The sequence below is a fragment of the Salvelinus sp. IW2-2015 genome, unplaced genomic scaffold (assembly GCF_002910315.2).
Source record: "Salvelinus sp. IW2-2015 unplaced genomic scaffold, ASM291031v2 Un_scaffold7560, whole genome shotgun sequence".
NCBI lineage: Eukaryota > Metazoa > Chordata > Actinopteri > Salmoniformes > Salmonidae > Salvelinus > Salvelinus sp. IW2-2015.
The window spans coordinates 1-13,611 of NW_019948820.1; the positions used below are offsets into that span (position 1 = coordinate 1).

General features: G+C 42.9%; 1 protein-coding gene and 1 long non-coding RNA gene across 4 annotated transcripts; one reads left to right on the forward strand and one right to left on the reverse strand.

Annotated features, from left to right (window-relative positions):
- Positions 1 to 4,125: 4,125 nt before the first annotated feature.
- Positions 4,126 to 5,881, forward strand: LOC112079304 (NAD(P)H dehydrogenase [quinone] 1-like). Its single transcript, XM_070442284.1, has 2 exons — positions 4,126 to 4,407; positions 4,793 to 5,881. The coding sequence occupies exons 1-2, from the start codon at positions 4,261 to 4,263 to the stop codon at positions 5,117 to 5,119; spliced, it is 474 nt and encodes a 157-aa protein (XP_070298385.1). The 5' UTR covers positions 4,126 to 4,260; the 3' UTR covers positions 5,120 to 5,881.
- An 856-nt stretch (positions 5,882 to 6,737) lies between these two features.
- LOC139027116 (uncharacterized) lies at positions 6,738 to 7,610 on the reverse strand. Of its 3 annotated transcripts, none has more exons than XR_011479160.1 (3): positions 7,533 to 7,610; positions 7,209 to 7,276; positions 6,738 to 6,820 (listed from the first exon to the last, which is right to left on the reverse strand). It is a non-coding gene; the product is annotated as an uncharacterized lncRNA (long non-coding RNA). The 3 variants fall into 3 exon arrangements; XR_011479161.1 differs by lacking the exon at positions 7,533 to 7,610 and adding an exon at positions 7,434 to 7,503 and having other exon boundaries at positions 7,209 to 7,273; XR_011479159.1 differs by lacking the exons at positions 7,209 to 7,276; positions 7,533 to 7,610 and adding exons at positions 7,337 to 7,372; positions 7,434 to 7,500 and having other exon boundaries at positions 6,751 to 6,820.
- Positions 7,611 to 13,611: the final 6,001 nt, after the last annotated feature.

The following is a 13,611-nucleotide window of genomic DNA, read 5'->3' on the forward strand; positions in this document are numbered from 1 at the left end:
TTTTACTAAGACAAATATGATTCTTCATGTTCTGAATAGTTAATCAAAGCGGAATGAAGTCGGGACCTGCATTGAATAGCAATGGCCAGTTGGCATTCATTTCCTGATTCCGTTTTGTTCACGTTTATTTGCCGCTAGTTTGCGTAACTGCGTGACAGTAGGATGTTCTAGATTGCACAGACTGAAAGTGCGCCAGCATGAATGAGCACGATGCATTCCAAATTGGCAAATTAGGATTTGTAAAGTCATGTAAATTTGTTTCCGAATTTTTTTATAACACTTTAAAATATTATCAATACATTTAAAAATCTACATATCAGCTATTATAGGAATGACCCTTCGGTGCGCGCCAGTGCGAACGCGACATTTCAGCAGCAGGTATAAAATGATGACAGACAACAAACTACCTAGATAACTGATACAATGTATACTTTGAACTGGCTATCTAGGTAGTTAACTAGAGCTAACGAAGCATAAATGTTGTTGTAGCCTTTCCACCGGCACTGTAGACAGCCTAAATAAATCTGCACCGTTGGAAAGCTGGTAAACAGTAGCCATGTAAATTGAGACAACATTAAAACTCTTCTAAGAATAGCCTAATGAGAAATAACTTGCTGTGCATAGATCTRCCCGGAAATATGAATAGTAGAGCCTAGTATATAAACATGTCTAGACACCTTGCTTTGAGGTAGCCAACCTTAACCATTTGATCCCTGATTCATTGAATGAGGGAAATAATTTTATAAAGACAAAAGTATTTCCTTGTAATGTTGCAATATTTAACATAAAGGGTGGCAACCATCCTCCAGGATAGCTACTGGGTGTACAGGCTTTTGTTCCAGCCCTGTTCTAACCACGTTGTAGCCTTAACAACAGCTGTTCAACAGGACCTTCATACGTAGACTTGGGTGTTTCAGGGCTGGATCAGAAGCCTGCATGATGGACACCCAGGAGCTCTCTAGATGACAACATGTGACTAGTGCAGGTTCTACTTTGTGGGGGGTTAAGTGCCTTGATAAAAGGGCACAGCGACAGGAGATGGTAGGCCTATGGGATCAGACACAGAAGCCTTCCAGTGTCAATAATGCTTACTTTTTTCATGTAGTCTAAATAATAGCCATGAAATGTGGTTAAGTCATGGAGAAGTCATGGAAAAAGGTGAATAAACCCTTCACAGTGAATAATCAGAGGTCTCTTGATCATAACGTCATTTTTCCATTTCGGTGAATATAGTCTAATGGAAAAAGCCAGCTGCTGCACTTATTTCATCCCGAGTCAAGCATTGATTAACATTTATATCAAAAACCCTAATACATCCCATTTTTTTAAAGTCTGATTTCGTAAGCTAATACATCCATAATAAGCACCGGGCTCTGTTGACAGAGCGGTGGCTGTTTCTTGCAGTGACGTTTGAGGATTTTACATGTTGTTTCCGTGGATCACAAGAAGCCAAATGGACACAATAAATTAAATGTAAAAGATAACGAGTTAAATGCTGAGTCTCTCAGTTATCCTTAATTATCTTACAGCGTCAGTCTAGCCGACACAATGCTATTCTCTAACAGCGTCCAGTCTAGCCGACACAATGCTATTCTCTAACAGCGTCCAGTCTAGCTGACGTAATGCTATTCTCTAACAGCGTCCAGTCTAGCTGACGCAATGCTATTCTCTAACATCGTCCAGTCTAGCTGACGCAATGCTATTCTCTAACAGCGTCCAGTCTAGCTGACGTAATGCTATTCTCTAACATCGTCCAGTCTAGCTGACGTATGCTATTCTCTAACATCGTCCAGTCTAGCTGACGTAATGCTATTCTCTAACATCGTCCAGTCTAGCTGACGTAATGCTATTCTCTAACATCGTCCAGTCTAGCTGACGTAATGCTATTCTCTAACATCGTCCAGTCTAGCTGACGTTAATGCTATTCTCTAACAGCGTCCAGTTTAGCTGATGTAATGTATTCTCTAACAGCGTCCAGTCTAGCTGATGTAATGCTATTCTCTAACAGCGTCCAGTCTAGCTGACGTAATGCTATTCTCTAACAGCGTCCAGTCTAGCTGACGTAATGCTATTCTCTAACAGCGTCCAGTCTAGCTGATGTAATGCTATTCTCTAACAGCGTCCAGTCTAGCTGACGTAATGCTATTCTCTAACATCGTCCAGTTCTAGCTGACGTAATGCTATTCTCTAACATCGTCCAGTCTAGCTGACGTAATGCTATTCTCTAAACAGCGTCCAGTCTAGCTGACGTAATGCTATTCTCTAACATCGTCCAGTCTAGCTGACGTAATGCTATTCTCTACATCGTCCAGTCTAGCTGACGTTAATGCTATTCTCTAACAGCGTCCAGTCTAGCTGACGTAATGCTATTCTCTAACATCGTCCAGTCTAGCTGACGTAATGCTATTCTCTAACAGCGTCCAGTCTAGCTGACCTAATGCTATTTCACATCGTCCAGTCTAGCTGACGTAATGCTATTCTCTAACATCGTCCAGTCTAGCTGACGTAATGCTATTCTCTAGCATCGTCCAGTCTAGCTGACGTAATGCTATTCTCTAACATCGTCCAGTCTAGCTGACGTAATGCTATTCTCTAACAGCGTCCAGTCTAGCTGACGTAATGCTATTCTCTAACAGCGTCCAGTCTAGCTGACGTAATGCTATTCTCTAACAGCGTCCAGTCTAGCTGACGTAATGCTATTCTCTAACATCGTCCAGTCTAGCTGACGTAATGCTATTCTCTTACAGCGTCCAGTCTAGCTGACCTAATGCTATTCTCTAACATCGTCCAGTCTAGCTGACGTAATGCTATTCTCTTACAGCGTCCAGTCTAGCTGACGTAATGCTATTCTCTAACATCGTCCAGTCTAGCTGACGTAATGCTATTCTCTAACATCGTCCAGTCTAGCTGACGTAATGCTATTCTCTAACAGCGTCCAGTCTAGCTGACGTAATGCTATTCTCTTACAGCGTCCAGTCTAGCTGACGTAATGCTATTCTCTAACATCGTCCAGTCTAGCTGACGTAATGCTATTCTCTAACAGCGTCCAGTCTAGCTGACGTAATGCTATTCTCTAACAGCGTCAGTCTAGCTGACGTAATGCTATCTCTTACAGCGTCCAGTCTAGCTGACCTAATGCTATTCTCTAACATCGTCCAGTCTAGCTGACGTAATGCTATTCTCTAACAGCGTCCAGTCTAGCTGACGTAATGCTATTCTCTAACATCGTCCAGTCTAGCTGACGTAATGCTACTCTCTAACAGTGTCCAGTCTAGCTGATGTAATGCTATTCTCTAACAGCGTCCAGTCTAGCTGACGTAATGCTATTCTCAACAGCGTCCAGTCTAGCTGACGTAATGCTACTCTTTTAACATCGTCCAGTCTAGCTGACGTAATGCTATTCTCTAACATCGTCCAGTCTAGCTGACGTAATGCTATTCTCTAACAGCGTCCAGTCTAGCTGACGTAATGCTACTCTTTAACATCGTCCAGTCTAGCTGACGTAATGCTATTCTCTAACATCGTCCAGTCTAGCTGACGTAATGCTATTCTCTAACATCGTCCAGTCTAGCTGACGTAATGCTATTCTCTAACATCGTCCAGTCTAGCTGACGTAATGCTATTCTCTAACAGCGTCCAGTCTAGCTGACGTAATGCTATTCTCTTACAGCGTCCAGTCTAGCTGACCTAATGCTATTCTCTAACATCGTCCAGTCTAGCTGACGTAATGCTATTCTCTAACAGCGTCCAGTCTAGCTGACGCATTGCTGTTCTCTAACAGCGTCCAGTCTAGCTGACGTAATGCTACTCTCTAACAGTGTCCAGTCTAGCTGACGTAATGCTATTCTCTAACATCGTCCAGTCTAGCTGACGTAATGCTACTCTCTAACAGTGTCCAGTCTAGCTGATGTAATGCTATTCTCTAACAGCGTCCAGTCTAGCTGACGTAATGCTATTCTCTAACAGCGTCCAGTCTAGCTGACGTAATGCTACTCTTTAACATCGTCCAGTCTAGCTGACGTAATGCTACTCAAACACATTTTGAAAGGATGATGATAGAGACATGAGGTTTGGACCATTGGTTTTTGTTTGAGCAGTACCTACACAATTAATATGATATTGTACCCATTGGTCAAATGATTTTGTTTGGACACCCTACATAATATCTACCTTATGAAATGACACACTGCTCTCATTCAGTTCAGCCACATTGCTTCTAGGTTAAGGGTCATTTGTGTTTTGGAGGAATGAATAGGGCCTATGTTTTTTTTGGAGTTAAACTTCAGGTTCTTTGTCATTTTACAGGACAAGAAAGCCATGTTGTCGTTCAGCACTGGATCTATGCAGACTATGTACCCACCCGACGGCCTCAACGGAGACATTAACGTCACACTGTGGCCCCTACAGGTAACCCAGGAAGACAGCCATTAACGTCACACTGTGGCCCCTACAGGTAACCCAGGAAGACAGCCAGGGGGAAAGAGTTAAAAATATATTTCACTGTATTTGCTTCTCATGGATTTAGAAGGTAATCAAGTGGTGTTGGGGAGACTTGTGTGTCTCAAAAGGAGTTTCCTCATACATTTTGATGCTTCAACGTTACCTCCAAATACCAAGTATTTCCAATGTGTTTCATTTCGTTGTGGGTTTGCATTTGTTGGGTCTATTCCATTGGTTCCATTGTAGCATATTGTGCAAACTAAACCAAGCGCAGATCAAGTATTCACTCTATGTATTTGACCCAGKCTCCTCACTCCTCTCCTCTCTCCTCCACGTCCCTCCATCCTTCCAGAACGGCGTGCTTCACTTCTGTGGGTTCCAGGTGCTAGCCCCCCAGGTGTTCTGGTGTCCGGGACACRGCCCCCCCGCGAATCGTACAGCCATGCTGGATGGCTGGAGGGCCAGGCTGAAGACCCTGCTGGTCGAGCGACCCCTGACCTTTGCCCCCTGCGAGATGTTTGACCTGACCTTCCCCGGGGGCTTCGTGCTGCGGCCGGAGGTCAGGGAGGAGCAGAGCACCCGCCCCCACGGCATCACCACCGGACACCACCTGGGGAAACCACTCCCCCCTGACAACCAGCTGAAGGCTGATAACCCCTCCCCCCTGACAACCAGCTGAAGGCTGATAACCCCTCCCCCCTGACAACCAGCTGAAGGCTGATAACCCTTGGATAATTATTTATCCAATAGAACCCAGAGAGTGTTCTTCAGGGGAAGCTTCTCTAACATCAAATATGTAAAGTGCGGTGTCCCTCAGGGCAGTTGCCTTGGGCAGTTACTCTTCTCGAATTTTTCAAATGATTTGCCACTGGTCTTACACAAAGCTAGAATGACTAAGTATGCAGATGATTCCACACTTGACACATTAGTATCAGGTGATTAATATTAAAAACATTCTCTAAGACCTAAACCTCAGCTGGTTGTTGTGTATAAAGGGTGTGACCATTGAGCAAGTTGAGGAAGCTAAATTCCTAGTTATAAACTGGGTGSTTCGAGCCCTGAATGCTGATTGGCTGACAGCCGTGGTATACCACGGGTATAACAAAACATTTATTTGGACTCCTCTAATTACGTTGGTAACCAGTTTATAATAGCAATAAGGCACCTCGGGGGTTTGTGGTAAATGACAATATACCACGGCTAAAGGCTGTATCCGGATCTCCGTATTGCGTCGTGCTTAAGAACAGCCCTTAGCCGTCGTAAATTGGCCATAAACCACTCCCCCTCGTGCCTTATTGCTTAAGTATAACATTGGATGGTCAGTTATTATGGTCAAGGCAAATTGACAAGGTTGTTGTGAAGATGGGGGAGGTACGTCTGTTATAAAAAGATGTTCTGCTTTCTGAAACATCAATAAACTGCACTAGTTGTTCAGACTCTGGTCTTGTCTCCTGTTGATTACTGTCCGATAATACGGTCAGCTGCAAAGGAAGATCTAGGCAAGAACCCTCTTGAAGGTGCTATCTAGAAACTAAAACATTTAGAACCATAGGAGAACCCTTTGAAGAACGCTTGTTGGTTCCAGGTAGAAACCCTTTTGGTTCCAATAAGAACTTTTCACAAAATGGTTCTACCTGGAACCAAAAAGGTCTCCTATGTGACAGTGAAGAACGGTTTTGGAGCCCTATTTTCTAAGTGTACAGCTGTCTCAAAACAGAGCAGCAGGCCTTGCCCTAACTCACTACACGACACTACACCAAACAACATCAGTTTCCTGGTTGAGGTTGATAGAGATGAACTGCTTCTCTCTATTTGTTTTCATGATAATATACTGTAAGAAAATTCCAAATAACACTCAGCAGAGACACCCCATACATACCCACAAGACATGCCACAGGGGTCTCTTCACAGTCCCAAGTCCAAAACTAATTCAAGGAAATACACGGTTTTATACAGAGCCATGATTGTATGGAACTCCCGTCCTTTAAAAAACGGATTAAAAAAACAACTCATGGAAGGAGAACACATAAACATCAGTTTTTAGTTGTATTGTTGTATAATTTTTTGGTTGCATTGTTGAATATTGTTACATTTGTGTAACTTTCCTTGTGAATCAGTGTTTTGTTACTTGTCATGTTTTGTGTATCTTGGGACCCCAGGAAGAGTAGCTGCTGCTTCTGCAAAAACTAATGGGGATCTATATACCAAACAAACCCCTCCTCCCTGACAACCAGATAAAGGCTGATAACCCTCCCCCTGACAACCAGCAAGGCTGATACCCCTCCCCTGACAACCAGTAAAGGCTGATACCCCCTCCCCCTGAACAACCAGCTAAAGGCTGATAACCCCTCCCCCTGACAACCAGCTAAAGGCTGATAACCTCCCCCTGACAACCAGATAAAGGCTGATAACCCTCCCCCTGAAACCAGATAAAGGCTGATAACCTCCCCCCTGACAACCAGCTAAGCTGACTCTGATCCTCCCCCTGACAACCAGATAAAGGCTGATAACCTCCTCCCTGACAACCAGATAAAGGCTGATAACCCTCCCCCTGACAACCAGTAAAGGCTGATAACCCTCCCCCTGACAACCAGATAAAGGCTGATAACCCTCTCCCTGACACCCAGCTAAAGCTGATAACCCTCCCCCTGACAACCAGCTAGGCTGATAACCCTCCCCCTGCAACCAGATAAAGGCTGATAACCCTCCCCCTGAAACCAGCTAAGGCTGATAACCCCTCCTCCCTGACAACAAGCTAAGGCTGATACCCCTCCTCCCTGACAACCAGCAAAGGCTGAATCCTCCCCTGACAACCAGCTAAAGGCTGATAACCCTCCTCCCTGAAACCAGCTAAGGCTGATAACCCCTCTCCTGACAACCAGTAAAGGCTGATAACCCCTCCTCCCTGACAACCAGATAAAGGCTGATAACCCTCCCCCTGAACACCAGTAAAGGCTGATAACCCCCCCCTGCAACCAGTAAAGGCTGATAACCCTCCCCCCTGAAACCAGATAAAGGCTGATAACCCCTCCCTCTGAACAACCAGATAAAGGCTGATAACCCTCCCCCTGAACCAGATAAAGGCTGATAACTCCTCTGACAACCAGATAAAGGCTGATAACCCCTCCTCCCTGACAACCAGATAAAAGGCTGATAACCCTCCTCCTGACAACCAGTAAAGGCTGATAACCCTCCCCTGACAACCAGATAAGGCTGATAACCCCTCCCCTTGACAACCAGCTGAAAGGCTGATACCCTCCCTCTGATAACCAGCTGATAGGCCTGGGAAGGATGAATAAAGGGGAAACTGTTTGACATCAACAAACCAGGGTTGTAAAATTCTAGTAACCCTTTCCCCTCACATTCTGGGTGTTCTGTTTTCAGCACAGGTCTCCGCCTTTGGGTTTTGCCGCTCCTGATTGAGAGTGTTTGCGGTTGGCTCTGCCATTCCGTTCCTGAGCTTCTCTTACATTACGTTACGAGAATATCGCACAAGGGTGCATGACTTGCTTGCTCATTGTTTATTATAAGACCGACCTTCGTGGTTTTTGACGTCAGAGCTAAGACGGAACCCGTGTCTCATTCAACACCTGGAACCTAATGACACACAGTGTGGTCGTTAGATGTTATACTTTTTGGTATCTTCATCTTTCGATATGATTTGTTCCTCTCCAGTCCATCTGCACACAAGTACACACATCTCCACTACACCAACTCTTACCCCGCCTGTGTTCCACCGCGGCAGACCTTCTCGTGCTTCCACGTAATGCGATCATTGTCACGGCAGCGCGGGGGTATATCGACCTCGCTTTAGGAGGCTTTAACCCGTGGGAGGGAAGGCTTCCTCAAGCGGGCTTTTCTCTGTTGTCTAGGTTACGGGAAAGGGCAGAGAGTTGGTTCGACGATTACTAATTGGGTGCATTTGACTTACAGGGCGGCGCGCGTATTCTCCCCGAGACATTATCACGTTTGGTGTGGCTTCGGTAGCCGTCGATCTAATGCTGCAACTTTTCTTCGGCTTTATGGCAAGGATGGTGTCCGCGCTTATCGATACAATATTCGTCGGTTGATCCGGATCGGGTGTCGCCGCGAGATCATATCACGCCTTATTGGTTTCACCGGGGGGGCGTTTGCCTTTATCTGGTTGTTCCTGGGGGAAGAGTGGGGATATCAAGGAAGGAAGCCTTATGTGCATAGATTCCGACTCGGATCTGTTCTATGGGAGAGAAAGAAGCCTGGTACTGACAGCAAATTTGTTACTGGGGTCTTGGCTGCGAAGGGTGTCTTATACGTCTACTCATCACATTATTACTAGTGTAGTTCCCACTCGATCAGTTAGTAATTAATTACCAGTGGCAGGGCGATTGTTTAACTTCCGTATTGGGTTGTGTCTGTGGAGTTGACTCTTCCGATTCTGGTATTGTCATGCTGAGTGTGTTCAGCGGGAAGCTTACTTGCTTTGATGAGTCTGTGATGTTATCTCTGGGTAGGAGGTGTTTATTTACCGCACCCATTACTAATTCAACGTACATATTCGTATGATATTAATTATCGGGCAGATGTCGAGTCGTTCAATCATAATAGAGCTGCACGTGCTCTTATTGACTCCTTTGTAAGCTATTGACTTTGCTCGAGCCGGATAGGCCGTAATCTAGAAGAGGTGACTTAGACCACTTCCTAGCCTTGTGCAAATAGTGTCAGCGGCGATGGACACAGGATTAGTTCTTTGTTTATGCGGCGTGTAATTGATCTGGGAGGATCGGGTGCCAGATATAAGGAATATACGTCCACGCTTAATAGTGCTGTTTGCGTGCTAGGGTTCCCCAGGGCTGGTAGTGGCTTCACAGGCCTATATGTCTGAGTGTGGTGTTGATCTGGGGATCCTATTCAATCCTCTATTGTGATTCCAATGTCATTCTCTAGTGGGATACCACAACAACACATCTATGATTATTCCTATGTGAATCAATGCCTACTCTATCCCATGAAAGGGGGAGGAAGTAGAGGGATGTATGGAGATATAATTGGAGTTTCTAGGACAAATCACTTGCTCATCAGCTCAGGCATCTGTCATAAACTAGACCAGACTGTCATGTTTTTTAAAAAGATAGTGCTATCCGGGATCTTTGGGACGTCCACACCCTAATCCTAACCCTTACCCAAACTTAACCAGAACCCTTACCTAACATTAACAATTTTAAATGTAAATTCAAAGGGTAATGTCGGATTGGAATGATCCAGAACAGCAAGTACCGTTTAAAAAAAGACGAAAGTAGACTGAGATCCTAGATATGCTCAGAGATACAAACTCTGTACAGCCGGCTCCTAGGTTATAGCAGACTGTTAGCTACGTCTTTATCGTGTGGATTGGTGATTGGACGTTAAACACGCAGACGTGAACACCGAGGCGTTGTAAAGATCTGATATTGTGCGCAGCATGTGTGTCTCTGAACCGCACCCAGTCGAATCAGCCTCCATTCCCCTGCGATGCGATGGTACAGTCCCATAGTGACGTCATCGCCTGGGCAACGCTACTGCCGAGTGAGACGTGTTTTGCTACATTGTTGACGTTCTCGGTCAACTTTTTACATTGTTTTCAGTTTTAGAGTATGAGATAGAGCAATAGCAATCATTTTTTTGTTGTTGTCAGCGGTCTGATTTCTCACCAACTCTCTACGATTTTTACTGCGCGTCGAGCAAACTCTCCCGGAATCAGGCACCATGAAATGGATGTTCAAAGAGGATCATTCTCTGGGTAAAGGGGGTTACTTGTTTCATAACAGGCAAATAGGAAAATTGTCAATATAGGAACAAATATGTATCTTAATCTGCGTTCTTCATCTTTTAAAAAAAATAGCAATTGCTGATTATGATTGGCTACTTTTCTGCACTARCATTGGCTGACTGTAGTGACCTAGCCGCTCAGATGTTGTTTAGTCGTTTGGTTACAAAATAACATTASGAAGTTAATCGAAATTGTATGTCGACGTTACTTAATGTTTTGTGCAAAAGACATTAGTCAAATATTGCATATGTATTGGTTGTTTAATTGGCTAAATGTGCTTATGCGTCTTCATTTTGAATCGCCTCGATCCAGACATGTCGTTCCTATTGACATGACAACTGATATGATAGTGATATTGAAAGTAAATAGATCATATCCAATAGGACTAGGCCTATTCGTTCTAACAAACAGTTGKCAAAATGTCCCCTGAACATTAGGTTATTATCGTGATAACATTACAACGTTATATGGCTGAAATATGYTTACATAACATGGCAAAAACTWTTTATATMTTTTAACAAAAGTCTCCTAAAAATATTATTTCAGTTTTCTTGAGTTTTCTTTTCCCTTTTATTACATATTTTGGATATAGGCCACACCTGTATGGTTTATGTGTTAGATTGACACATAGAGAAGTAGCCTAGGGGAAATATTGACATATTTATCCCAGTGAATTGGCAGCTTGCAGTGTTACAGAGCTCTGTATCTCAAAGCTGCTGCTGATGCTGTGGATCTCGGTCAGGCAGTCATGTGATCTCGTCAAATGTTGATCCTCTGTCACAGCCACCCAAGAGGGTATGTCAAATGGAACCATTCCTATATAGTGTCTAAAGTAGTGCACTACACAGGGTATAGGGGGCCATTTGGAACACACCCTGCTTTGGTGAACTGAGTAGGTCAGGGGAAAACCGGCCTGTTCTACTAATCTAGTGGCTCTTAAGGTTCTTGATTAGCTGATCAGCAGGTTTAGAGTAAAGGCTGGAGTAAAACGCCTACCCTCTCGGTAGCTAGGAGACTTGAACATGTTTGTTACTTGTACTGATAAGTGTAAACCCTTCACATTCTCAATCACTCTTCTTCTCACAGAAAATCTGTGTATGAGTCAACCGTTCATAATTCTCAATCCATCTTCTCTCAAAGAAAATTCTGTGTATAGAGTAACGTTCATAATATCATCGTTATGTCTCTTTCAGAGCATCCTGTGGTATAGAGTAGTTAACATCTCAATCCTTTTTTTCAACGAATATGTGTTAGAGTAAACGTTCATAATATTCTCAATCGTTTTTTTAGCAAGCATTGTGTGAGTAGTTCTATTCCAGTCGTTTGTTTTTCCAACAGAATCGTGTGATAGAGTCGGTGCCAAAAACCAGAAGTAAGATGGTTTTCGGTGAGTGAGACGGGTTTTCACTGGGTGTGGATGTTTTGTTGTATCTTTATGTGGACAGGGAGTCATGCTGAGACCAATGTCTCTTTTACAGATGCAAATAAACACATCAATATGAAATGCAAAACAGATATACAAAACGCTATAATAGAAACTAAGCACATTCTTCAGTAAAAAKGTCCTCAATCAGTCTGAATTGCCCTAGAGGCATATTATTCCAAGTAAGGTACAAAACATGAGTTACCTAACTCTGTAGGGACCGAAGGAATGTCCATTTGTTTACTCCATGTGTAACTCTGTGTTGTTGTCTGTGTCACACTGCTTTGCTTTATCTTGGCCAGGTCGCAGTTGTAAATTAGAACTTGTTCTCAACTAGCCTACATGGTGAAATAAAAAAATAAAATTTAGCCCTGAGACCGGCTACGTTTTGGATATTAATCCAAGTTGCAAAAAAAACAACAACATTGATTTACCTAATTTTGTAGGGACCGAGGGAATGTCCATTTAGCCCTGAGCCCTGTATTCATACCCCTTGACTTATTCCACATTTTGTTGTGTTACAGCTTGAATTTAAAATGGGAAAAATATATTTTTTAAATCTCATCTACCCCATAATGATGAAGTGAAAACATGTTTATTTATTTTTTTAATTTAAAGGAAATAAAGACATACAGTGCATTCGGGAAAGTATTCAGACCCCTTGACTTTTTACACATTTTGTTACATTACAGCCTTATACTAAAATGGATTGAATAGTTTCCCCCGCACGTAAGTACAGTATTCACACCYCTGATTCAATACATGTTAGAATCACGTTTGGTAGTGATTACAGCTGTGTATCTTTCTGGGTAAGTCTCKGAGAGCTTTGCACACCTGGTTTGTACAATATTTGCCCATTATTCTTTCAAAATTCTTCAAGCTCTGTCAGAGTGGTTGTTGATCATTGCTAGACAACCATTTTTTTGTCATAGATTTTCAAGATGATTTAGTCAAAACTGTAACTCGGCTACTCACATTCACTCTCTTCCTGGAAAGCAACCACAGTGTAGATTTGGCCTTGTGTTTTAGGTTATTATCATGCTGAATGGTGAATGCTTAGCTCCATCCGTTTCCTTTTTATCCTGAATAACTCCCTAGTCCTTAAAGATGACAAGCATACCCAATAACATGATGCAGCCACCACTATGCTGGAAAAATATGGAGAGTGGTTCTCAGTATGTTGTTGTATTGGATTTGCTCCAAACTTAACAATTTGTAATCAGGACAAAAAGTCAATTGCTTTGGCACAGTTTTTGGCAGTATTAGTTTGGTGCCTTGTTGCAACCAGGATGCATGTTTGTAATTATTTTTTTATTCTGTACAGGCTTCCTTCTTTTCACTCTGTCAGTTAGATTAGTATTGGGCGGACATATTCGTTGTTGATCATTCCGTTTTCTCCTTCACAGCCATTAAACTCTTGTTTTTATCCATTTGGCTTGTTGGTTGAAAATTTTTATAATTTGCTCTCCAGCAACTGCTTAGGAAGGAGGTCTGTAATCGTGTGACGGGGGTGTATTTATACACCATAACGGTCTTCTTAATACACCATGCTCCAGGGCGATACTTCAATCGTCTGATTATTATTTTAATTTTTTTAACTAATTGTTTTAAGTCATTTTCCAATAGGGCCCTTCTTTGGCTAAGGCATTGGGGAACATCTGGTCCTTTGGTAGTTGAATCTGTGTTTGATATTCATTCCGCTGAGGACGTACAGATAATTGTATGTTGGAGTATAGAGTGAGGTAGTCCATCAAAATCATGTTAAAACATATTATTAGCACAACACGTGAGTAATGGAATTATTATGTGACTTGTTAGCACAATGTTCTCCGAATGGTATTTAGGTAACATAAGGGGGAATCCTTATTGATCCATACAATTTTCAGCTTAATTTTTTCTATTTTGGGAGAAAATTCAGTTGAATATGGGTATTGTGTGTAGGAGTGAATCTATTTATTATTTA